Source organism: Cervus canadensis, chromosome 13 (assembly GCF_019320065.1).
Source record: "Cervus canadensis isolate Bull #8, Minnesota chromosome 13, ASM1932006v1, whole genome shotgun sequence".
NCBI lineage: Eukaryota > Metazoa > Chordata > Mammalia > Artiodactyla > Cervidae > Cervus > Cervus canadensis.
In genome coordinates, this window is record NC_057398.1 from 47,144,725 (window position 1) to 47,172,363 (window position 27,639).

Below are 27,639 nucleotides of genomic sequence, written 5' to 3' on the forward strand. Positions count from 1 at the left end.
GCTGACTGCAAGTTTTTCGGTCTAGCTTTCTTTCAGATCTCTTGAGGTCGGTGACTGTGGTAGTTTAGTCGCTAAGTTATGTCCAACTCTTGCGACCCCCTGGACTGTAGCCCACCTGGCTCCTCTGTCTATGGGATTTCCCAGGCAAAAATACTGGAGTGGGTTGCTATTTCCATCTCCGGAGGTCAGTGACTAAGTAAAGTTTATGCCCTGTAATCTGCCAAGTCTGATGCCCAGGTTATTCAGTAAAGTTCAGTGACTGAGATGAGATCTGACAATAATTTTTAAAAAGAATAAAGAATGTATCAGAAACCTGCACTTCCATCTGAACTTCCCTACTTAATGGCTGAACAGCCCTGGACAAATCACTAACTCTCCTGAACCTCTCTTTTCTCATCTGTGAAATGGGAATAATAACCAATTTGTCTGCTTAACCTAATATTGATAGTTTCAAATGAGGTTTGTAAGAGGAAGAAGAGGTTCATTATCAGCAAAAAGGTCAACAGGTATTAGGGCCACCTTTATTCTGTTAGTGACACTGTAACCATCATAGATACAGAGCTTTAGCCTTCTCTACATAGTGTGTGACCAGTACAGTGACAAGCTATCACAATTTCAGAGAGCCATAGGAAGAATTTGGATGGGAATAGTTGTTTCATGGCCAAATTTCAGCCAGTAGACAATTACCTTGTTTCTTCTATAGTAGAGCAGTTCAATTACAACTTATATGCAGTTTGAGGGGTTGAAGAAAAGGGAAATTTTTATAACAAGCATGACAGTACCATAGTAAGAAGAGCTCCATCAAAACCTAGCATTTTAAAGCCTATGTTCCAGTGTGTATATGAAAAATCATTGCCTATCTGACAAGAGGGCTCCCTCTCTTCCAGAATAGTCTAGAATATGATTTTATTTGTTCAGTTAAAGCAGCTATAGTTGCCTCTGTTGAGAGAAAACCTAGTTGGGCTATTTTTCAGAATCATACAGATTTGACTAAAGGGGAGATAACAGATAGGAGTTATGCTTTAGGCCAACTATTTTGTGGATTATCTTTGTATACAAAACTGATGGCCAGTGAGCCAGTGAGTTGTACACAGCTTTCAAGGGAAAAAAAGTAACTATTGAAGATATAGAGACTGTAAGAAATGTTAGCATGTATGCCTGCCGCAGTACCTGGCATGTACTAAGTACCTAGTATGTGGTTGTTCATGTGAAGAAATGAACAAATGAATTACAGGTCTGAAAAAGAGGTAGCTCTTGACCCCTAAGCTAGCACAGAGTGGAGCCAGGACTCTACACTTCAGTGGTAACAGGGAGAGGGAAAATACTAGTATATCCCAACAGGCAAACAAAATAGACATACAGTGACATTTTTAAAAGAACTAAGAACTTCTTATTTAAATGACTTAAGGAAAAAATATTTAATTAGATAAATATGAGAAGTAGAAAATAATAATAGCTCAGATTTATTCCAAAAATATGTTTTGGACATCCCAGCATTGTGTTGATCTCTGGGAATATAGTGGTAACCCTTGATCTACTATCCTGGGGCTTTTGTGTAATGAGAGACCATGTTGTTTGTTGTTGTTTAGTGGCTAAGTCGTGTCTGACTCCTTGCAGCCCCATGGACTATAGACCGACAGGCTTCTCTGTCCGTGGGACTTCCCAGGGAAGAATACTGCAGTGGGTTGCCATTTCCTTCTCTGGGGGACCTTCCCAACCCAGGGATCCAACCTGTGTTTCCTGCGTTTTGGCAGGAGGATTCTTTACCACTGAGCTATCAGGGAAGCCCCAGTGACCTACTCTTAAATACATACTAGAAACCAAGGTAAAGATACTGAAGGAAGGACTGCAGTTCTGTAAAAGCTCCACAGAGGCTGGAGGGAGATTGGAAGAAGCCTTTTCTGAGAAGTGATGCTCGAGCTTGGATCTGAAGGAAAAGTAGACGCATTCCAGATGGAGAGTGAAGGCATGTGCAAAGGCCCTGTTGCAAGAGGAGCCTATTTGAGAAACTTGAGGGAGGCTGGAATCCTGGAGTGCAGAGATTGAGGGGGAGGTCAGTTAGCATTGCTGTAGCTGTTTGTATATTATTTCTGAAAGTTTGTAATCCCTGAAGAAGACACTGGGTGTTAATTACAAATAACATGAACTTTTAGGTGGGGACATTGTACAGCAGGCGGCATTTGGGAGGGCGCCCCCTTCCCAATTTGGAACAAGCAGAACAAAACCTAGAGAATGCTCCAAAGGAACCCCAGGGCGAGCTCAACCAAGCTCTTGAGGGGTGTGATGTGATGGAAGTCACATGGTGAAGAAAAGCATGGATTCAGTTCAATTCATTCATTCAGTTGTGTCTGACTCTTTGCAACCCCATGGACTGCAACGCACCAGGCTTCTCTGTCTATCACCAACTCCCGGAACCTGCTCAAACTCACGTCCATTGAGCCAGTGATGCCATCCAACCATCTCGTCCTTTGTCATCCTGCCTTCATCTTTTCCTGCCTTCAATTTTTCCTAGCATCAGGGTCTTTTCCAATGAATCACTTCTTCACATCGGGTGGCCAAAATATTGGCCCCACCAAAATCACAACACTGACCATGTCTGGAAAGGGGGAACCAGGAGGAAGGGCAATGTACCAGGGACATGGGCAATTCAATTCTCTATGTGATTTGATTTCTTTTAAAATATATTTTCTAAAATATAAAATGTTAACTTTTGTTTTTTATAATCCCTGTCATATGTTTGATCATTATTTTATTTTTTTTCTATATGTGTAAAATTTTTCTTTTAATTAGGAGAAAGAGAGGGAGAAGAGGGGGTTAAGGAGAAGAGGAGGGGCTAGTGCTGGCCTTGGAGTCAGTATCCTGGTCTTAACCAACATTCGTTTGGGCAAATCACTTCTCTGCTCCTCAGTTTCCTTAATTAAGAAAAAGAGGATGACCTTGACATCACTTCTAGCTCTGAAACATTCTCTAATTTTAATTCCTAAAAGGAACTGAGGGGACTTCTCTGGTGGTGCAGTGGCTATGAGTCTGTGCTCCCAATGCAGGGGGCCCAGGTTCCATCCCCAGTCAGGGAACTAGACCACACATGCCTCAGCTGGGAGTTTACATGCTGCATGTAAGAGTTTGCACGCCACCAACAAAAGATCCTGATTGCCACAACAAAGATCGAAGACCCCGTGTGCCACAACTAAGACCTGGTGCAGGCAAATAAATAAATAAAAATAAAATAAAAGCAACTGATTATTGAGTAATTGTATTTAGAGGCTTAAGAATTGAGTGTCCCATGTCTACTCATCTCCAGTTCTTTAAGAGTTAGAGTTTCTTGCTTGGCACAAGGTAACCAAATAGCTCTCTTTTAAGGAGGCCAGTGCATGGAAATTCATTTGCTGGGTGACACTGTGAAAAGCCATGTGCCCACAGGATCCTTGCATTCCTCCCGGGCCAGACTCAGGAACCTGGAACTGCCCCGAAGCCCTTGCCTCTGTGTTAGGCCATCGTGTTATTTGCCACACATCCTGGTGTGTTCTCTGTGGGTTCGCAGGGCATCTGCAAGGACTGTTCATACATAGAGAGGCAGAAGAATTCCATTCCCTTCTCTCCAAACTTCAGATTATAGTGACATTAATGAAAAGGGAACAACACAAGCAAATCAGATGGTAGCTACAGCCAATGAACGCATTTTATAAGTGGTAACAAATTGCACAACTCACGCAACTGGTTTACTGACTTTTTTTCAGTTGTCTTTGTGTATTAAAAAGCAGTGTACGTGTCTCTTAGATTGTAGCTGCTTGATGAAAAGAAAATGGTGCTACAAATTTTGGAGTTTTCTGGGGGGACATTGTCCAGGATGGCATCAGGTACCACCAGTGCTTCATAAACACCCATTTTGTGCTGACAAGAGTGCATGGCGGTGGCCAGGTCCCTGATTGTTTCAGATGCCCCCTCTCCAGCCGGCCTCATTCCTCTGGTAGAGTGGCAGCTGGTTGAGGGGAGCCCACACCCCATGGGCAGCAGAGGAAGCCCCAGGGCAGCAGTCCCTGTCTCTGCAGGGGACGTCCTCCAGGCCATTGGCTGTCTTTCCTGCCTGCCCTCCTCTTTTGCTGATGTAGGCTGAGTTTCCTTACCATGCATTTAATGAATGAGAATAAGAAAGTGTGTGTTGGCAGAGTTACAACTGAATAATGCCAAGGCTTTCCAAGTCAGAGCATGAATTGAAGCAGAGCAAAGTTTCAAGTCTATGGGGCTCAAGAGTAATCGCTATTCTTCTAATAATGGAAAGTACAAATGTTTTATGTTCAAAGGTTAACAAATGGACTCTTTCACTGGCCTTCTGGCCTGTTCAGTTACAAAGTAGAAACTGTTCCTGATCTTTGCCTTATTGCTCTTGTATTTTCTAGGCAATTAGAAACATTTTCCACTCAGCCTTTAAGAGGTTTGAACTGCCTGGAGACCAGTTTTTTGTTTTTTAAGGAAACTAAAGTTTAAAAAAAAACAAAACCCAACAGTTTTTCCTTTTTGTAAGTAGACTGAAGTTTTAAAGTACCAGGCTTTCAAAACAGCACACTTAGACTTGCCTGCATAATTGTTGCATTTGTCATGGGATTAGCCCTTTCCAAAAGTATATTTCTGTACAGGTATCTAACTTTGCCCAGAAGTATGGTTCTTCATGGTCTATTATGTGCATTTAGGCAAAATGGACCTATTCCCATCCACTAGAATTTGCATCATGAAGTCAATTATCGCAAATAAAATGGAAACCATTTATCTTAATGAACCAGTAGGAAAATTAAGTCTGTTGAAATGGTCTAAACCCTCCAAGAAAAAAATTTTTAGTAATTCATGGTGGACTAGATCTATTTTTATGAGCTCCTCCAAGTCATCTCTTTGCTGACTGCCTATAGCAACAACAACAGTAACAAAGAGTGTTTTGTTTCATTTTTTAGGTTCTTCATTAGCAGGTTCACTTCTGCCTTAATAAAAATGATATCTTTGTCCCACTTGTCTATTTGAGAGCACTGAGGCCATTCCTGGTAAGAAACCAGCACCAGTTGGTCTTACTGGTCTGGTCTTGGGCTGCAAATAGTGTTGATTAATGGCTCCTGCTTTCACCTCCAAATGGAAGGGAGACACAGACGTAATTGAAACTTACAATGTCAGAGGATCATTTTATTCCATTACATTTAATGAAAATGAGGTATACAAGCTAAAATGCAGGGAAATGGCCTCAGAGAAGCCCTAGACACTACATGCAGTGTGTACGTGTCACATGTCTCTGAGTGCATGTGGGGAAGTGTTCCTGCCAGTCCACCCCCGCCCCCCAACCCCCATCTCCCCTGCACCCTGGCCTCGACCCCAAACAGAGATGCTGCCAGTGGTGGTCAGGAAATGCCATGAGCCACAGGTAATGAGCTCGATATCCGTTTTCCTTGTCAGATCTCCCAGCTGATGACAGAGCCTGGCCGGGAAGGCCTGACAGAGGCGGCGCTGAATCGCTACAATGCGGACAAGCCTTCTGCCTGCAGCGGCGTCCCCGCCCCGCAGGGCTCCTGCGTGGCCAGCGAGACCTCCTCAGGCACCTCGGTGGCCGCGTCCTTCTTCGCCAGGTAAGAGAGGTGTCCAGAGCCTCGGTTCTTTCGGGTGAGCCCACCTGGTTAGCCTCTCAAGTGGACCAGTTAAGCTAAAACACCAGCAAGACTTTGGGGCTGTTGTTTGACTTTGCTCTTTGAGTCAGTTTCTTAACCTCAGCTCATTGACACCTTGGGCCAGATAATTCTTTGTCGTGAGGACTGTCCTGTGCTTGTAGAATGTTTAGCAGCGTCCTTGGCCTCTACTTGCCAGATTCCCGTGGTACCTTCCCTGGTCGTGGCTGTTGTTCAGTCACTCAGTTGTGTCTGACTCTTTGTGACCCCATGGACTGCAGCATGCCTGGCTTCCCTGTCCTTCACCATCTCCTAGAGTTTGCACAAACTCATGTCCATTGGGTTGTTGTGACAGACTAAACTGTCCCCAGACAAACAGTCCCCAGACTGTTGCCAAACTTTGCCTGCGTTGAGAACCTGCGTTGAGAATATGTGGCTCTAAAGATGGTCTTCAAGGGGTGCGGACTCTTATGGGTGCAGCCTCAAGGCTGGTGTTTCCAGATATGTATTCTCATTACAGAAAATGAACTGCTTAAAATTTAACTATTAAATAGATGGCAGTTTTCTTCCTTCTTGACAGACTAGCTGCATAGTTGTCAAACTATCCAGCTAATTCCAGAAACTTAAAAAAAGAACGCTGAGAAATAAAAAAGAAAGGTATTTCAACAATGTTTTCTGCCTAATTTTAGCAACACGGCAGAGACAGGGCAGGAGACAAAGGACAGCTGGTCAGGAAAGCACTTCAGAGACTGTCTAATTTGATCCCTTGTTTTATGAAAGAGGAAACTGAGGACCGAAGTTAAACTGTGAGGTAGTTTATAGCAAAGCCAGAAATGGAAACGCGATTCCTCTGCTTTTTTCTCTGTGACTCATTCTCTAATGCTTGGAACTGAACCATAGAAAGCTTTCTGTACCTAAGATTCATGAGCTCCTCTTCCCTGGCAGCTTAGTTGGTAAAGAATCTGCCTGCAATGCAGGAGACCCAGGTTCAAATCCCTGAATCAGGAAGATCCCCTGGAAAAGGGAATGGCCACTCACTCCAGTATTCTTGCCTGGAGAAGTCCATGGACAGAGGAGCCTGGCAGGTTACAGTCCATGGGGTCACCAAGAGTCAGACATGACTGAGCAACTTTCACTTTCATGGATGTCACTAGAGTGTCAGTAAGAAGGAACATTGTTCAGTTTTTCTTGTTATCCTTAGGAATGGTAACATCCAAAGCACAAACCTGATGAAGGGACTCTGATTAGGAAGGGAGTGAGTGAGAGGAGGAACAGAGACTGACATCTTGGATTAAGACATGATAAAGCCCACACACAGGGCTTATTGGAAGACTAGTGTTGAGGTCTCGATTATTCCTTGGTGCCATGTGTACTGTCCTAGGAACAATTGGGCCAACTTGAATGAATAGGACATAACAGGAAACATGTATGTAGTGGCCACCTGACAACAGAGTCCATCGTGTTAGCTCTTTCTGTACGTGAATTTCTGTGTTGTCTGGGACCACTGTGCAAGCTTACTGGGAGGTCATATCCATGCGATTCAGGGAGAGAAGAAAGAGATGAAACAGAATATGAGGAAATGCCACAAGCACAGAAGACCCCAGGTCCTAGGTAGGCTATTAGAACATGTCCGGAGGAGGGTGACCAAGTGGTGAGGAACGAGGAAGGCATGTCCTGGCAGGTTTATTCTGGAGATGGGAGCCCTCGGCTATCTCATGGGCCATCACATAAAAGAAGGATTTGGATGGTTGTATAAAACACCCTATTATGTGGACAGAGGCCAAATAAAACCTAAAGATAAAAGGGAGGGCTCTCTCAGCCCAGAATGAATGAGAACTAGCTCACAATTCACACTGCCCCAGGAGAGAGCAAGGTCCCTGCTGCTGAGGGAGACTGAGCTTGCCTTGGGTGACTACCCAGCCTCGTTTCAGGCAAGAACATTCAGTGCCCAGATGGGATTTGATCTCCTGAAATACTGAAATGCCTTCAGTTCACAATCCATCCAGAAATTTTTACAGATTGACTGACTTACAAAAAAACAAAACAAAACAGAAAAAGGCTTTGATGTAGGAAGAGTTAAGAGGCTAGGGGCTCTGATGAACAGTGTTTAGGGAGAGCAGTGTTTCCTGCTGGGAGGAAACCAATAGTGTTGTCAGAGTCAGGGAGAGGATGTCAAAATGCAATGAACCTGGAAGGCCAGAGTGCTGGACAGGTGTGTGGAGGCCAGCTTTCATGTGGATCAGAGGAGGATTGAAAGGATAGTGAATGCCTGGAAAAGATGGCCTTCCTGAGACTTTTGCTTGTACACCAAGGGGTAGAATGGAAACACCAAGATGGACCCAAGTGAATGGGCCAATGATGTCGGCTGGGGCTTATCCTACAGATGATGTTAGTGATAAACAAGAACTCTTGATTTCAGAATTGCAGGGACTTCTGACATGAGCTTTCAAAGAGCTGGAAAGAATTCAGAGGTCTGCCTAAATTCTTGTTATTGCTTTCTTTGTGATGAATTTTGATAGCACTTGAAGCTTAATGGTTTAAGGCATTAAAAGTACATGGCATATTTTTACTGCCATGTGTAAAATAGATAGCTAGTGGGAAGCTGCTTTATAGCGCAGAGAGCTCAGCTCAGTGCTCTGTGATGACCTAGAGGGTGGGATGCGGTGAGGCAGGGAGGAGGCTCAGGAGGGAGGGGCTGTATATATACTTACAGCCGATTCACTTTGTCGTATAGCGGAAATTAATATGACATTGTAAAGCAATTTTATATGTGTAGATATATATATAATATATATATATAAATTACATATAATTAATATATTATATATAATTGATTATATATATAATTAATTAATATATATTATATATATATATAAAATAAAAAGGGATCAGGACTAATAATGGAGATGTAACCTTGCATGCCGTAGCTGGGTGATCAACGTTCATATAAGAAATACTTACATATAGATATAGGAAATATAATTGGTTTACTACATAAATTAGCAAAATAAACCTTTTAAAATAATTTTTACTGGAGTATAGTTGATTCACCATGTTGTGTTAGTTTCAGATATACAGCAAAGTGAATCAGCTATGTATATATATATAAATCATCTTATATTGAAGAGGGAATTTAACATAAAATGTCATCAACTAAAGAGACTAAATAGTTCTTTTTAAAATAGTACATGGCCTGTGTTTAAAGGGTTCACCGTATATAATAAAGGGGAAGTACCATGTGAAAAAGAATAATTCTTTAAATGGATATATATATATTTATATACTTTAAATATATGTTTAAAGAATGAATATATATATATGTATATACATATATGTATATATTCCCCCACACCCATTACCCTGCTTGCTCTGCTGTTCTCGTCAGTAATAGTTGGGCCTCATTTCTCCAGGAAGGGAGGCAGCATGCTGACAAGCCTCTCTGTCACTGATGGGGACCGAAAGCAGAAAGAAGGCTGAGTGATCTGCCCAAGGTCCACACTGTCAAGAGAGAACCAGGGATGTACCCCACATTGTTGGGTTCCCAAAGGCCCACGTGAGAAGTCAAAACCAGCCGGGCTTATGTCGTCAAGCAGTAAACTGAGTTCGCATCAGATGAGCTTTCCGTTTCTGCTGGAGCGAAGCTGTGTGAGGTGATGGTAGAGGTGGCTTTTAGTAAGGGTAAAATCTGGGTCTGTCACTGGTGCCAAAACTGGAAACACGTTAGCGTTTATGTGGAACACAGTCAAGTTAGGCTTTATGTGGAAGGCCGGGAGCATCTTTCCACATCGAGACTGGGGGCAGAGCCAGCCCCTCGCATCTGTGCTCACCGCTTTTCTACTCGTTCTTCTTGACCGTGTGATGGACACAGCTCCCTGAGTCTGCAGGGCTCTGGACTCCACGCAGCTCCTCATGAGCGCAGGGGGACCGGCCTTCAGGGACGGTGTTGGCGTCCTTTTCTTTCACCTAGGAGTGGCGCCATTTGCCAAATGTGTGGGCAACCCTGGCTGATGTTTACTGAGCGCTCAGTATGTATCACTCACTGTACTGAGCTCTTCGTGGGCAAAATCTCCCTTAATCCTCAGAGTAACTTTGTGACATAGATCCTGCCACTTCCTCTGTTTGATGAGTGGAGAAAGAGGTGTCCTGAGACAAGTCTCCGGCCCAAACTGCTCAGCTGGAAGTGGCAGGGCGGGGAGTCATCCATGTGCCTTCTTACCTGTGAGCCTTGTTGCTGTTCTCTGTGCTAATAAGTAGGCCCAGTAAATACTTTGCTGCAAGATTTTCCCACCATAATCATGAACTGATGATCATTGCTGATAAAACCCTAGAAGCAAGTGGGCCCTGCAATCAGTTTGAGAAGGTAAGCAGAACAGCGACAAAACCTCAATTTGTTGAGGGCTGCAGATGTCCACTTTTCTTCCCCCATGATACAAACCTTTCTTTTTAAGGTGTTTACTTTTTGGAGCTATGGGTAGAGGTCCAAGTGGACCTTGTTGCATTTCAGATGTAACAGCTATAAAGTAAGAATTCCAGTTCTGAATAATACTGTCGACCAGGGCTGCCCCCTTGTGTGGTCTCTCAACGGCACATACTTACTGGTCTGTGGTAGGTGTGGAAATTCAGAGGAAGAATTTAGCAACCTCTGTAGCAAGTTGACAGGAGTTTTATGCCTGCTGAATCTAAGAATAAAAAAGTAGGGCTTGAATGTAATTAGAAATAAGAAAAAAAATGGTTCTTTCACCAGATAGTTTCAGAAATGCAGCTTCAGAAATTGCATCTGTGTGTGTGCTCAGTCGTGTCTGAGTCTTTGGGACCCCATGGACTGTAGTCTGCTAGGCTCCTCTATCCATGGGATTTTCCAGGCAAGAATACTGGAGTGGGTTGTCATTTCCTCCTCCAGGGGATCTTCCCCTTTCAGGGATTGAACCTGCGTCTTCTGCATTGGCAGGTGGATTCTTTACCACTGAGGCACCTGGGAATCCCCTGCTTTAGAAAATATTGAAGCCCAAGTAGCTTGTCCTTCTATCTCTCCCTTGCCAGAATTTCTTCATTTCTTTAAATATGAACATTTTGGTGGACTTCCTTTGCTTCAGAATGTCAGTACCTTGCTTTTGGAAAAGCCCTTTTTGTCTTTGGAAAAAGTAGTAGTGGTGAAATAGTGACAACAGTATTTAAAGTGTTAATCATAACTAAAAAAATAAAGCTGGGTGTAGCTGATCCTCAGGTTGGTTAATTATCATGCTTCGAATTTTTCAAGTGAGGGAATCTCCTTTGCGTTGTGATTCCCATGTTAATATGAAGTAGTAAAGCGAGGTATAGATTTCCCATTTGTTGACTCTTCACTTTGAAGAAAGATTTACTTAAAAAAATTTTTTTTTCATGATCTTGTTTCTTCAGTTTTATTGAGATGTGATTGATGTACATTACTGTATAAGTTTAAGGCGTGAAAGTGGCTCAGTCGTGTCCGACTCTTTGCGACCCCATGAGCTATCCAGTCCATGGAATTCTCCAGGCCAGAATACTGGGGTGGGTAGCTGTTCCTTTCTCCAGGGGATCTTCCCAACCCAGGGATCGAATCCAAGTGTCCCACTTTGCAGGCGGATTCTTTACCAGCTGAGTCACAAGGGAAGACCAAGAATACTGGAGTGGGTAGCCTAATCCTTCTCCAGTTGTTCTTCCTGACCCAGGAATCGAACCGGGGCCTTCTGAATTGCAGGCAGATTCTTTACCAACTGAGCTATCAGGGAAGCCCCAAGTTTAAGGCATACCACTTAATTTGTGGTATACCTTACTTAATTTGTCTTACATGTATTGTGAAATGATTACTGCATAGGTTTACCTAACACCTATCACCTCATACAGATACAGATACAAAGACAGAAAAGAGAAAGAATAATTTTTCCCCTTGTGATGAGAACTCTTAGGATCTCCTCTCTTAACAAGTTTCAAACATGCCATACAGCAGTGTCAACTATAAGGGGAATCGGATGAAGGTTGTCAAAAGGTACAAACTTCCAGTTATGAGATAAATACTAAGTATCAGGGCTATAATGTACAATATGATGACTGTAGTTGAGATTTACTTAATTATGTACTTTGTGTTTTAAAAGTATGAAGTGCATGAAACCCTGTAAAAACTCTTAGGTGAATCCGCAGCATTGCAGGTTGAGGTAGTGGAATCCTAATTTTAATTTGAAGAGCAGTGAACAAATTCTGGATGATGCCTAGAACTGCCAGGAACTCTGGTACATTAAATGAATCTTTCAAGTGATCTCATATCTTTGCATTGAGGTTCTTTCCCAAGTAACCTGACCGATAATCGTATTGTTGTTGTTTTAAATCTTCTGGAGGATTTTAATCTACATTCAGATCAAGTATTGGAAAAATAGTGAAAATTGCCAAATATCACATGAGCTTTGCTAAGACAAGTTCAAGTTTGGCAGAACTGGTACTACCATCTCTGTGGGGTTGGTGAGCACATGGGTTTTTAGTTCTGTTTTCAGACACCACTTCTTATTGTAATACTTTTTTATTTACAGCTTTTACCTTTACTTTACAACCTTTGTAAGACTGTATGTAACTTTTTACCAAATTCAAATGAAAATTTCAAGTAAAATTATATAAAGGGCATTTCTGGTCATTAATATTTTTTCATTTCTCTATTTGATTTATGTCAATAAGGCATTTAAATCTGTTTTTGTAGGTTTTGTTAGTTTCAGATTACTGAATGCCTTCTCCAGTATTCTGGCCTAGAGAATTCCATGGACTGTATAGTCCATGGGGTCGCAAAGAGTCAGACACGACTGAGCGACCTTCACTTTCATGTTCACTTTCAAATCCTTACTGTCTGTACGTCTGCTCATTGTTGGATCCACCATATTAGTTAGAGTTTCTCCCTCTCTTTTCCTCTGTTTTTCCAGTAATGGGGCCCTTTTGTGATTATTGACTCTCTTCTTGAAGATTCTAATCTTTACACAGTTTTCTACTGTTGATTAAAAAGACATGGCTCCTGGAATTTTCTGCATAAATATTTATGTTCACCTCAGTATTGGATTGTCCTCAAAGTTGTTTCGTAGAGTCCACTTGCTCTGTTTTGTCTCTCTGGCTTGCCAAGCTGTTTCTCATTTCCTTTTGCTAATTTTTTGCCTTTTGCCAGAACTCACCCTTTTCTTAGGGATTTTATTATAGTTCTGTCCATCTTTATCTCTTGCGCAATTTCTTCCGTCTTTGTTCTTAGACCGTTCCTCATATCACCTAATGGCTTTTTCCAAGGCCCATTGTCATGCCGTTGACTCTTACGACTGACTTAGCCAGCATCCCTTTGAGGCCGGAGGTTGCTGTGGCATTAACACCTAGACCATCTCGGATCCTGGATCGAGGCTAAGCTGAGCTGAGTGGGCTGACATCGGCTCCAAGGCCTTACCCTAAGATGAGTCTCTGTGTTCATCTCCCCACCCGACCCCACCACCGCCCCCATCACAAGACCTGTTCCCAGTACTCTGTGAACACGTGCTGCTGCAGACACAGCTCCTCCTGCTACGGAGGAGGTCCTTCCTAAAAGCCATTTTCCACATTCTCGCTGACAGGCAGCTCAAATAGTGCCTTGTTTAAACCGGGTACAGCAGATGCTTTTCATATATAATCTTGTACAGTGAAGGCTTTCTTTAGTCCCTGGGCATGCTGACACAGAGCAGTAGTAGTTGGTTATTTGCAAGGAGCTTATTAAGTCAAAGAAGGATGCGAAGGCGTGTGAAACTGTCAAGGTTCTTCTGTTCTTCCATCAGGTACAGTTCCCTTAGGGATGCTCGCATCTTCCACTATAAATACATCAACAGTTATTACCAGAGAAGAACTATCCTAAACACACCACAATTGGTCTCAGGTGATCCAGGAGGAGAAAGATGGAGCAGGGTGCACAGATCCGACTCTTCTCTTGCTGATTCTTTGTGGAGATGGGGCAGACTTTCTGCCCCCAGTTTTGCAGATTAGAAGTTCCTTTCCAGCACCATGTCTGTTACAATAGAATGATAACTTTACAAAAACCAAACCAAACCAAACAAATAAATGGACAAAAAACGGGAGGGGTTTTAGGAGCTCATTTTGTGGGAATTTCTCTTGATGATTATTGTATTTTTCTGTTTTGTCTGCATTGACGTGTGCACCTTGATCTCCTCCCTTGTTCTAGGGTCTCATGCTGACTCACTGTCTATCCCTTTCCCCTTTGCTTCCATTAACTCTTCTCCTCCCCCACTACACCTGCCTGTCTGCCTCTTCCACAGCTCCCATGGGAGTGGGGCTGCTGTTGACCCTTGTATGGAACACCTGTGGTCAGGACCGACATACATAATTGTTTGTGTATTTGAGAGAGAGCTCAATGCTCTCTGGCTCAGACTCGACTGGTCGAGCTGTGGTGCCTCTCACTGAGGTGCTCCGTCCATTCAAAGGGGCATCTGCTCCTCGACTGCTGAAAGATAAGGTCTGGGCTTATATGGCACCAGCCGCTCCTGCTCCTTCCTTGGGGGCTAAACTGTGGCAGGGCAGTGATCTTTGAAGGCTTGAAGTGGGAACCAAACACCTACTCTCTGAGTTTCTTGTTTATTTATTCCTGTCAAGTCATAGCTTTACTTAGAAAAGACTCCATGGACTTCTCAGAAAAGAAGGGACTCAGGCCTTTGTATACTGATGCAGTGAATGTTTAGGAATCATAGCTATATGAATATAGTTTTGCTTGAACACACAGCAGTCGCAATGTGAAAGGAAAACACGAAGAAGTCAAACGTGTATTTAGCGCCGTCAGATTTCAGTGGCCCCAGGAAATAGTTTAAGGTATTTGCTGCATGAAGAAGTAAATCCTTGATTGTTTATGAGACAGAGAAAGCACTGAAGAAAAAGTGGCCACGATTCTACACTATTATCCTTTGTGTTAAAAAAAAAAATCCTAAAACACTTTAAATATATAAGCCTAACACCCAGTACCCCACCCCAGCAAGCTTCAGGACTGTTCTGTTTTGAGGTATGCAGAGCATAACAGAAATGGTACTCATGGCTTGGTCCACGCCATTCTGAACCGATGGTCTCTAAAGAAAAAAAGTGGTCGGTGTTTGCCACTCTTCTCATCTCCTGCCACAGAGGATGTGTGAGATGGGCATTTTCTGACTTAAATGAGTCCTTTGTTTGATGGATGGCCAGTTGGGGTGCTGGCAATCAGCTCACAACATCTGGGAATCATTTGTAGAGCTTTCCCTCAGTTGAAAACCCAATTCATGCCTTGATGTGGATGTTAGAAGGCAAAGCTGTTCAGTGAGGCTGAAGGATCCTGGTGATTCTTGTCAAATATTCTCAGAGTGAGGCATCCTGGTTCTTATTGTACAATTTGAATGTCTTTTCTACTCATGCAAGGGTGGGGGAGAGGAAGAAGAGTATCGGATAAAGAAAGATGGAGTGGCCCATGGTTGAATCCACAGCCTGCCACTGACATTCTGACTTTAGGCCAGTAACTTAGTCTCTCTAAGCCTCAGTTTCTCCTGTTAAACAGAGATCATCATATCTACTTCATAAGATTATGGTAAGGATTAAATGAAAATGTGATCATACTTTGTAAATGTCATCTAAATCCTAGAGATGATGTTAAGATGGCATTTGCTATGTGCTGTGCTTAATCGCTCAGTCGTGTCCAACTTTTTGCAATCCCATGGACAGTAGTCTGCCAGACTCCTCTGTCCATGGGAATCTCCAGGCAAGAATACTGGAGTGAGTTGCTATTCCCTTCTCTAGGATTTGCTATGAAAAGGATGAAATTCTACCCTTGTGGGAAATCCAATGAATTCTCAACATTCCCTTTTGAGCAGGCGACTTGTGTCATGCCTACCTTTATACTGTGCTTACACGGCACCTTGTATTCCAGCCTAATGACTACCTAGGGACCTCCACGGTGATTGTAAAGGTCCATCATCATGCCTCCGAGCAAAACTGCCATCACAGGGGACTGAGGACCACAACTGGCTCTTAAAGCGTCACCTGGAAAGAATGAAGCACCGCTGGTGATTGAAAACATCCGTGATGCACACAGAAAGAAATTCTGTCCTCTCTGATGGGGCTCCAGCTAGCTGACTACACACTTCTACATCTTTCTTTTTGTAGTTTTATAGTCCTAGCAAAACTCTCACACAATAAGAGAGAAAAACAAAAGGAAGAGAGGATGAAAGGAGCAATTAAGAATTCTATGACCATATACCTTGGTAGTGATTCACGGGTGGGGAGCTGGAATTCTGCCATGACACTGACAATGAAAATTAACCAAACAGGAGATAAAATAGAAGTAAAAGAGGGAAATATTCACTCTCTTTGTTAATACCCTCAAGATTTGAATTGGGAGCTGAAGAGGGAGGATTCGGTGGCATGGAGTCGATTAAAAAGAACAGTAGCATGACCTTTGTCCTGAAGGAGAAGATGGATGGGGATAGGACACAATTTTATCTATTACTTATTTCAAAAATGTGTTTCCTATTCTGCACTTTTGCCCCCACCCCATTGGCAATACCCCTGTAACTTGTTCTTTCCTTCAGTACTTCACTCATTTAAAACTAATAAGAGCCTATGTTTATTGAGGGTTTCCTATACACCACACCCTGCTTTGGGTTCTTTACATGAATTTAAACTTCAAAAGTCCCCACAAGTTGGCCCTCTTATCATCCCATTGTTTAGATGTGGAAACCGAAGCACAGAACGAAGTAACTTGATTGTAGTCAGACAGCTAAGAAGGACTTCAGTAGGTTTTCTGATTCCAGAGACCATGAGCCAGAAAGTCAGATCCATACAGGTAGGGATATTTGCCACTTTGTTCTTGGTGGAAGCCCTAGTGCCTAAAAGAATATCTAAGATATGTTTGTGGGACGGATGAACAAATGCTCTTAGCCACTGTGCTGTCCTGCCTCCAAACGCAAGACGGGTTGTGATGGGTGGGCATTCATGCAGTCTCGACAGAAGGATGATCAGTGAGACCAAAGTAGAGAAATGAATGCAGGGCACATCACTGAAGCCATAGGGAGAAACATTTTGACCAACTACTCTATCCTTCTAATTTTGTTGCTTACTAAAATATTGCTTCCGGTCTCAATCAGAGTTAAAGGTAAGCGTTTTTCAGTGACTTGTCAGGCTCTCTCCACAGTCTGGCCGCCCGACTCCTCTACCACCCTCCTTCTTGCCTGCTCTGATCTAGACTCCCGACTTCCTTGCTTTTCCTCAAAAAGCGCCAAGACCATTCCCTCCTCATAGACTTTGCTCTTTCTCTTTCCTTTGTTCTTTCTCCAGATATCTTCTTGATTCAGCCCTTCTTTCCATCAGATCTTTACTCAAATGCCACTTAATGGTAAGGCCTTCCTTGACTTGCCTACTTAGGATCACAGATATTCAGGGTCTGCATCTCTTTTCCCACATAATACTCTCTAATGAATATATACTGAATGAATGCATTTCAGACTGAGAGGGAGATGTGCTGCTAAGTCCCCAGATGGTCTCCCACTGAATTTCTTTGAGAAGTTTACATTTTTTTCCCACTAAATTCAAAACTACCTGCTTAGGAATTAAATTATTCTTTTAAATTTAAGATGCTAGGGGGAGATAACATCGTGACAAAGCACGGGAAAAGGCATAGTTGGGAAAGTGAGATTCTCATTAAGCTTTAAGTACCTGGCTGTCTTTTTAAGAGGAGGCTTTGTAGATATGGGATAAGAGGTACTGCCTAGAACAAGAAACCAAAGAAAGAGTTAAAGCAGAGGAAAGAGCTGTGAGTTGTAACTCTGGCACAAATGAAGCAGGGCTCTCCATCTTTTCTCCTGGCTCGTTGAAATCCTGTCTTTTCCTCCCTTGAATAAACCTCTTTGCTTTCTGTCCCAGGCTTTGATTTATTATTTTAATTCTATAGCTGTCCTAGTGAAGTATGTAAAGCATTTGGGGATAAAATCATGTGGAAGACATTATAGAAACTAAAGATATATTATCTTACGTCGTATTAGGTAGAGGCTCAGTGTGCTGAGGAATTGTATCCTTGATGAAAACACCAATCGGTCTGTGAAGTTAATTGACTTAAGAATTGGCTGCTCATTTAGGGTATACAAAGCAGAATTTAGGGAATACTGTTATAATCAGTTGGTGAGAAATAGGTAAAACTGAAGGCTAAAAGAGATCTCACTGAAGTCTCTGCTTTTCATAACTGAGAGATGTCCCTGAAGGTGAGATTTTTATTTTCTTGCATCTAAAGTGAAAATAATGATTTTTTCTTTTCCTTCTGTCTGATTCCTAATGTGTAGATTTCATGAGAACAGGAACTGTATCTAATTCCCCCTTTGCATTGAGCATCGCCTAGTACAGAGGAGGAGCTCAGTACATGAATGCTGAAAGAATGAGTCAACCATGCTTGAAAACTTAGGTCTGTCTTGCTTTTCAAAGGAATGAAATACTTAAAAAGAAACTGTAGGATTGTGTAACGACAGAGTTATCATCATTCCAAGTACTAGTATTAATGATAAATAATTCTGATGGATATAAAATAAATGGAATATTTTTCATGATTGATTTCAACACAGTTAGGTTCAGCAGGACACTATTTCTGATAATCATCTTATTTAGTTGATGCAAAAATGATTTTAGCATCCACAGTAATTAGATGCCTTTTTTGGCACCTGGTATGCTTGTTCATGAAGTACCCTGGAATTTGGGAAATATAATTTCACAAGCCTAGAAATAATGGACTGTGTCATTTTCTTGGCATCCTCTGATACCAAAGCCTTAAGAGTCCATAGCTTGTCCTTTTAAACCCTTGCAAAGGAAAGAAAAGGGCCTTGGCAATAACAAAGAAAGAGGAAATTCTCTCGGGGTCTGTAGTGAAAAGGTTGTAATCAGCACCAGGCAAGCCACTTGGAATAAAAACATGAGAAAATAGAAACCATCACTCAAAATTTATTCCCAGTCTTTTAGGCACTTCAAAAAATAAATGTGGTTCATTTTTCTGAAATAAATTTTCATCTATTATTATATCTGTCTCTTTAGTACTCAAAGTGGCAAGGTGGCAGAATATTCCTGAACCTGGCTGTACAGGATTTTAAGGGCACTTTCTAAGGACGATAGAAAAAAAACCCTAAACAATCTTAAGTCCCTATGAATGCTCCCACCTTCAAGTGTTTTAAAATTAAATTAAAATAAGACCTTGTTACCACTGTCGAGGACTCAAAGCATCAGGTTACAACTGAGAGAGGTAGAGAGAAAGAACCAAGGATGACCAAGCCTTGTGTCAGCAGGTCTGACCCCCACTGCCTCCACAGACCCTTCACACACCACGGGCTCCAGTCGCCCAGGAATTTACCAGATGCATATAGCTGGCACTGTAGCAGGTACTGTTGGGCCCCACACCCTTCTGCTCATCATTTTCTGAACCAAACCTTGCAGCTCCCAAGGTCCAGGACTTGTGACTACCTGAGGGTTTTCTCTGGCTGCTGACGTCCACTGCCCCCAAGCATGGACAGTCTTGATAGCCGTGGAAGTATTCCTGTTGGGAGCAGCTCTCAAATAAGGCTGACAGGAGCTGGTGGATAAATACCTGAGGTCCCTTCCCCCTTGGCTGGTATAACACCGAGGCAGGGTCTTCCCTGTTTCCCTGATTTCCTAAGTTGGACTGAGCCCCAGTTGCCCACATCAGCAATCTGCTCGATCACTTCCTCCCACCCTGTCTCATTTTCCCACTTCCCTGCACTGCTTTCTGGAATCACCCTCCAATTAAACCTATCAGCACTCTCTTCCTCATCCAGGGATGTTTCTAGGGAAAGCCAGCTTAAGATATTGGCAATATATTCCCATTCATTCATGCATCCATTCAGTATTAATTCCTTCATTCATTCACCAGGCATTTGGTAAACCCATACTCTATGCCAGGCATTATATTAGACACTGAGGAAGACAAAAAGGCAGCCACTCCCATCAAGGAGCTCCCTGTCCAGAGGGGCACCGGTTCCATTGCTGAACAGTTATAAACAACATAGGGCTTCCCAGATGGCTCAGTGGTAAAGAATCCACCTGCAAAGCAGGAGACATGGGTTCAGTCCCTGGGTCAGGAAGATCCCCTGGAGGAGGAAATGGCAACCCACTCCAGTATCCTTGCTGTGATAATCCCATGGACAGAGGAGCCTGGCGGGCTGCAGTCTATGGGGGTCTCAAAGAGTTGGACTTGTCTGAGCATGCACACAGCATATATAATCAGCATGGAAGTCCAGGACAGAGCAGTACTTAAAAGCTCTCAGTATCACTCTCCACAAGTCTTCAGGTTATTTGGAAGTTAAAAGTGACTTTACAGCACATATTATTATCAGAAATTGCCTTCTTCATCCATTTCCTGTCTCTTTTAGAGCGTAAGATCCATAGAGAGAGGCACTTGTCTGTCTTGTTCCGTTGTTACAGCCTTAATTCTTATTAGAGTGCTGGGGCCCAGTCGGTATTTGATGAGTGTGTCTCAGGGGCGTTAGGAGTCTGCCGTGGAGAGTTCCTGCCAGCCTCCTCCTTTCTCTCCTGGCAGAGACCACTCGAATCCCAGGCCACCCAGTTCCACCGTGAAAGTCGTGTCTCCAACACAGAGGGAGAGCCTGAGTTCAGGGCAGGAGAGAAGGAAGGAGTGCCCCGCCTGCCCCGTGCTGTGCCTTGAGGGTGGGGCCTTCTTTCTGGTCACTTGGAACTGACCCCTTGGCCAAACCACGTGTCTGAATTGAGTATTTTCCTTTAACATAGCAGAGGGGAACCTGCTTCATTCAGAGTCTGTTGACTCAGATGTGAATCACATCTTCACAGCAGCATCTAGGCTGGTGTTTGACCAAACAACTGGGCGCCATAGCCTGGCCAAGTGGACCGTCACACCTAGAATCAGTGCTCAGTTTAACTTGAAAATACTTTCCATCCTGTGCAATTTGCCTGTCATCTTCTGAGACCCCTGAGGTTTCTTCTGGCTCTGGTTTCTGAGCACTGGGGCTGTGAGGATGAGCCTGCTGGTCTTCAGGAGGTCTATCTCCTTCCCTCCCTCTGCCCACTTCCCATTGTCATCCTGTGCGCCTCAGCATCCCCATCTGCGGACAGGTGTGATTTAATCCTTGTCTCCTTTAGATCAGTAGGAGAGCTCCCATTTCACTTATTGCTTAAGATGCTGAGCATTTTGTTTTAGCTTTCACACTAAAGATAGAGAAAATAAAAATTGATATCATGAATCTTTAGGCTTCGCCTGTGGTCCTAATCACCAACCACAGCCTCAAAGTCCTGTGGTGGTGGAGTGGATTTACTACTTTACATGTTCTTTATTTCCTTTAAAGCTAGGCACACGAGGAAGATTGATTTATGGAGCTTAGATCCTGCTTAGTTGGTTGGGGGTGGAGGGAAGCTGCAGTAAATTTCAAAATCACTAGTATTTCTTTGCACGTTCAGGGGAAAAAATCCTAGCTTACATCTATTGCTACAGGAGCTCATAAATTAAAAATACCAAGTGTATTTCCTATACACCTGGAACTTCAAAATTATTATCTATTCATTCTGTGATCGCCCCCTTCACAAAAGAGGCATGGGGGTGATGGCTCAAACAGGATTTCCCAACATAGCTTTGATATGCAGGCAGTGATTCACCCATGTCTTTTGACCTTTGCTTAAAAAATATTTCAGGATAAGGGAATTATTTACCTGAAGCACAGACTCTAAGAATTTGGTCCCATTATCTTTTTCCCCTAACCTTCATCTTTTCTTACTCTCTCTTCTTTCTCTCCCTTTCTATCTTGGGTTTTGGTTTTGATCTGTTATTTTACATAAATTTCAAAACAAGTCTAACAGCATCAGAAACAAAACACAGGAAAGTCTTCTTTATTTTCCATTCTGTTCTGAGCCATAAATTCCTACATATACTCAAATAATACACCCAAGAGGGCTGGTAGAATGAATTTGATTAGCCTCTTAAATGTTTTAGCACCTGCACACCACAGCACTTCCAAGAGTGGGGAAATGATGTTTCTTCCTCTCCCTAAGGGATTGCTTGTTACCTGGGCCATGTAACTGCTGTATGCCACTTTGTTGAGGTTAAGATTGAGGGGCCCTGGTGGAGAAAACAAGTCCTAAATAAGTACAGGTACAGCATCAAGGCCACATTTTTTTTTTAATGTTTTTATTGAAAAATAGTTGATTTACAATGTTGTGTGAAGCCCCATATACTTTTCCTTCTTAATTTTGTTCTTTGGGAACCATGTTTACTTTTTTTTTCTTTGAGAAAATACATAAAGGTGAAAGAAAGGCTATACTTTATTTAGATTTTCAGAAAGCCTTTAAAAATATGTCATACTTGCAACCTAGAGGGGTGGGATGGGGTGGGAAGGTGGGAGGGAGACACAAGAGGGAGGGGGCATATGTATACTAATGGCTGATTCACATTGTTGTATGGTGGAAAACAACACAACTTTATAAAGCAATTATCCTCCAATTAAAAATAAATTTTAACAAATGTCATACTGAAAGCAGTAGACATGAACTGTGGTGTTGGAGAAGACTCTTGAGAGTCCCTTGGACTACAAGGAGATCCAACCAGTCCATCTTAAAGGAGATCAGTCCTGGGTGTTCATTGGAAGGACTGATGCTGAAGCTGAAACTCCAATTCTTTAGCTACCTGATGCAAAGAGCTAACTCATTTGAAAAGACCCCGATGCTGGGGAAGATTGAAGGCTGGTGGAGATGGGGACGACAGAGGATGAGATTGTTGAACGGCATCACCGACTCAATGGACATGAGTTTGGGTAAACTCTGGGAGTTGGTGATGGACAGGGAGGTCTGGCGTGCTGTGGTCCATGGGGTTGCAAAGAGTCGGACACGACTAAGCAACTAAACTGAACTGAACTGACAGAGACATGATTTTATACTACCCTACCCCCAGTCTTTCACTTTTAGGTATTTACTGAAGAGAAGTTAAGGCATTTATGTTCACACACAGACTTGTCCATGAACGTTCACAGTAATATTATCATAATAACCCCAAACCAATGAATAAATAAAATGTGGTGTATTCATATAATGTAATCCTACTCAGAATATTCAAACTATTTATATATGCAACAACATGGGTGAGTGTCAATTATAGTGAGTGAAAGAAGCCAGACTCCCCCACCAAAACCAAAAGACTACTATGGTATGATTTCATTTATATTTGATTATAGACAATACAAACTAATCTACAATGACAGAAAGCATATCAGTGGTAGACTAGGAATGGGGGTGGGGAGAGAAAGATAACAAATGGGCAGAAGGAGGCTTTTAGGGGTAATGGATGTCCATTATCCCATGATGGTGTCCCAGGCGTATACATATGACGTGCATGCTCACTCAGTCGTGTCTGACTCTTGCGACCTTACGGACTGTAACTCACCAGGCTTCTCTGTCTACGGGACTCCCCAGGCAAGAATACTGGAGCAGGTTGCCATTTCCTTCTCCGGGGGATCTTCCCCACCCAGGGATTGAACTCAAGTCTCTGCATTGCAGGTGGATTCTTTACCGTCTAAGCCAACGGAGAAGTGCATACATGTGACAAAAAACTCACCAAATTGTATACTTTAAATGTGTATCACTTATTATATATGACTTATACCTCACTAACGCTAAGTAATTGAGTTCTTTTGGGGTTAGAGAAAGTGTTTTGAGATGGAGAGAGAATTGTTTTCATAAATGAAGAGGTGGGATAAATGATCATTTTCTCTGGAAGTAAAAGGGTTAATAATAGCACACCCCCCGCCCCCCAGGAAGGCATGTTGAACTAGACTTGTTTAACATTTTCTTTCGAGGTATGGAGATAAGAAGTACCATGGGAAATTTCCAAATTTGTGCATAGGGCTAAGTTCTTCCATGTAATAAAATATCATCAAGGTAGAATGAACAGGGGAAGAAATGAGCAGAGGCGATCTAATGAGGGCAGGAAGAAGCAGTTCAGGTGGAATAATTCAAAATCTTCTATGAGATGGAGGGCTCAGAGAAACTGATGATAACGCAGCAGGAAACTTAAGAACCTCATTGCCTGAAGGTTCAGTCTAAGATTACAACTGGGAAACCAACAGTAACAAAATTTGTTGGACATTATCACAGAAAATATTGGAAACAAAGTGAAAGGTGTTGTCTTACCTTTGGACAAAATAGAAATTTGTTTGAACCCAGAAGTTCTTAGGAAATTTTGATAAGTATACCTTAAAATATAAGAGGGAAGCAAAAACCATCGAGGGAGTGGAGAAACTTCTGGTTGAGAACAGACAGTTGGAAGAACTCCTCACTCTGGAAGATGCTGTGTGGGAGGAAATCAGAGTAACTCATGTGACATGTATATAGATTTTGCATTAAATCTTGAGTTAGGTCTTAAGATGGAGAAGAAACAGCGTTAGGGAAAAATAAAGTGAACTGTCTCCCACATCCTCAGACACGGTACCGACTGAGACTATAAATCTGCAGGTCCAGATTCATTCACAGATGGTAGGCTGATGGGGAGCTGTTAGCCAGAGCTGGGAGGTGGGGAGTGAATTCCCAGCTTCAGATGCTGTGGGAGGTACCTGCCTCTCGTGTTCAGGAGGAGACAGAATTCTCAGCTCAACGCCTCAGGCCTTCAGGCCAGTACCATGGCTCTTCTAATCTATTTCTGAAGTGGTCTTTCCTACAGCATTTTAAGAAGTGGCTACATTATCCTGAGTGTTTTTATCAAGTAACAAATCAGCTGATGTAAATGCATAAAGTTGGCTGAAAGCAAGCCAGGATTTTGAAGCCCCTTCGGCATGTCTAGTTTGGGCACACGTCACGGGCTTATCCTTTGGAGGCGAACTCAGGGGCAGGTTGGTGTAGAGTGACTTCTGGTATCCGGTGTTTTGGACGTGAATGTCAGCATAGCAGATGCTAGACAGTCCCCCCTTGCACCTGGATTATTTCATGCCCAAGAGGAGGCAAGACAGGAAAGAATAAAAATCCCAATCAGCGCAGTGACTCAGAAAGAGGACAGGTGATGGTCTGGCGTCCTCTCCTTGGCTTCTTGTGGAATCGCAAAGTACTGCTTTGGGATGGTGAACTCCAGCCATCTGCTTGCTTGGATCCCGGGGAGCAATCCAGCTGGTATCTGCCGCCCTAATGAAGAAGGGCACGGAGCACCAAGGCCCTGCTGTCTGGTTGCTCACCGGGATGGAGCTGGGCTTGGGAAACGGTGAGGATTCACATGTGAAAGTGAAGACGCAGGAAGCCTGACAGCTCTCGGAGGACACAACTGCCAGGTTTCCTTTGTTAAAGAAACAGGACGCAGTACAGTTTTGAAAAAAAGTTGACTTTTTTCAAGATGTCTACATCTCAGCCAAAGGTGAATGAAAGAGTCTTTCTCTGTTGTTGGCTTCTTGTTTGTTGTAATCATATAGTTTTCTGGTCCTCATGACCATCCGTACTTCTCCGGCTTCCTCCTTGTCCTCCCCACCACCGCCTATCTGTCGGCTCCAGGGAGCAGGGGTTCCAGTCCACTTGGCCAACCAGCGTGTGATTCCACCAGTAATGAGCCACATGCGGAGACCCCAGGAGAGGAACAGGAATAGGTCGTCCCTATATTTTTATGTAGAGATTGATAATCAGGGCTAACAGTCTCGGCAGAAGGTGAGCAACACATTAAACGGAGGGGAAAAGATAATAAAATATCTCCTGCTGCTTAACAGTCGCTGGGTGGATACGTTCCCTGGAACTATCCAGCTGTTGCGCTTGATGGCTCATAAAGCCTTGGTAACGTCCGTCAAGGGCCTTTTTTCTTGGTGAGGGACCATTTTTTTTAAGCAGTTATGATAGCATTTGGTTGCTATCCCTGGAAATGCAAAGAATCCACAGGCACAGGCAGACAGCTGCTGGGGAAGAGCCTGGACCGCAGAGGCAGCTGGCTCCTTTGATAGATTTTGGGTCACTTCGGACCTAACGGGCACCATCAGAATGTAGATGCAGACTCAGCAGGCGGTCTGAGCACCTGCTCTGTTATCACATTTCATCCTCCTCCTATGAGGTAGGGACTATTGTCGTTGTTTAGTCGCTCAGTCGTGTCTGACTCTTTGTGACCCCATGGATTGTAGCCCACCAGGCTCCTCTGTACATGGGCTTTCCCAGGCAAGAGTACTGGAGTGTGTTGCCATTTCCTTCTCTAGGGGATCTTCCCAAGCCGGGGACCGAACCCATATCTCCTTCACTAGCAATCAGGTTCTTTACCACTGAGCCACCAGGGAAGTCCATAAGGTAGGGATTATCACCATTCGAAAAAGAATACCATCGAAACAAGAGCCCTGGACTCTTTGAGGGGCATACCCAGGTCACACTGCTGCAGGTGACAAGCCAATATGCCCACGCCTGGTGGCCTTTGCTCTGTACCACCTTGCTGCAAAGATGGAATAAAAGAGGAGTTGCTTGCCATGTGTGCTCTGGGTACATGTGAAACAGCTCTGCACCTGCCTGTTCCACCTGATGCTCATGCACATGTGTGCTAAGAAGGAGTGACACCTTCCAGAATGCTCAAAGTAAACCGTGGGTGTGGTAGGTGACTTGCTGTCTTAGGCCATCTCTCCAGAAGTAAATCCCAAAGCAAGTGACTTATTAAGAATGTGATCCCCAGGGGACTGGTAAGGAATTGAGAGAAAGGGAAGGGAAGAGATAAGAGAAAGCCAAAGCACACCCTTCCTCTGGCAGAGGCTGGCTTTCTGTGTCAACTTGGCCCTGCTGGGGAGCCCCGAGCTGTGGTCACACCTCAGAGCTGTCCTGAATTGGGCAGCAGAGCTGAGGCTGTCGTGTTTCCTGACCACCTATCAGGGTTGCAGGAGAGCAGTAGATCCCAGAGACTTCCAGCCAGCTCTCCGTGCGTGCAGGCAGAGCAGGCTCCAGCAGTCCAGGGATAAGCCTTTGGGAGAGAGCAGAGCTGCTGACTGTTAGGAGCAGAAGTGCGCTGAAGGGGGGCACAAAGATGCTGCGAGAGCGCGGAGGGGCCCTGGCCTTGTCGTCAGCACCTGCCCCCCGTCGTGCGCAGCTGGCAGAGGAGGAGACTGGAGGGATAGAAGGCGGCAGGGAGGGGCACCAGGAACCCCTGGTGTTTTCAAGCAACACTGTCCTCTGTATCACCACAAGAAAGAGTGTTGATTTTCCTCAGTTCTGGGAATGGTGTTTTTTCTTCACTAAGTTCACACGTCTGATTGGTGAGCCACGTTCCATCCGAGTCAGCATGGAACGGAACCTTGGGTTATTTCATGTTGGATGATATAATTCATGTTGACAAGGCAGACCTCTGGGGAGTGAAGGGAAGTAGTTCCTAAGTAAACTTCCATGTTCTCTTACGAGGTGGGAAAATGGAAAGGGAAAATAAGAAGTGGGGATTGCTCAGGACAGACAGCCTCCCCCTCTGAAACCCTGCTGTGACTTGCAGTGCTGCACAGATTCCAGACCTGTGTGTGTCTTCAAAACCAACAGCAGCATGTTAAAGAGATAAAAAAAAATATATATATATATATATGAAATATGTGAACCCATAGCAGTAATATTCTAAGTGAAAACAGATTTCTTCCATTTAAAAGAAATGTCAACTCCTTGTCTTGGGGTATGGGGGTTGCCCACATGTGTTCCAGCTGAACACAAACACCAAAGGCCAATGTAATTTATAGCAGATTCGAGTTCTGTCCTTAGCTTGCTTTATATCCATCACAGTCATCACCATCAAGGACTATGGATGCCAAGTACACTATGGTTTTAACTGAGCAGGGACAGGAACGAATCTTCCTCCTTTTGGGCTGTTTGACGGCTCAGAGGGTGAAATGCAAGCATGGCAATCAGGGATTATAGTGGAACCATGCTTCTCTTGTTGTGTAAGCCTGGTCTCCCAGGTAACCTTAGCCTGGGAGACCCATCAAAAGGGCATGGGCAAACACTTAAACATGTAATGAATTAGAATGTTTTATGATGATAGTGG

The 27,639-nt window shown here is 43.5% G+C and overlaps 1 protein-coding gene across 1 annotated transcript in view; it reads left to right on the forward strand.

Moving 5' to 3' along the window:
• KIF26B (kinesin family member 26B) overlaps nt 1-27,639 on the forward strand; it is a 521,091-nt gene that overhangs the window by 230,252 nt on the left and 263,200 nt on the right. Inside the window, exon 4 of the mRNA XM_043485805.1 lies at nt 5,434-5,603. Coding sequence (XP_043341740.1) covers nt 5,434-5,603 — 170 coding nt within the window. The remainder of the gene's footprint in view (nt 1-5,433; nt 5,604-27,639) is intronic.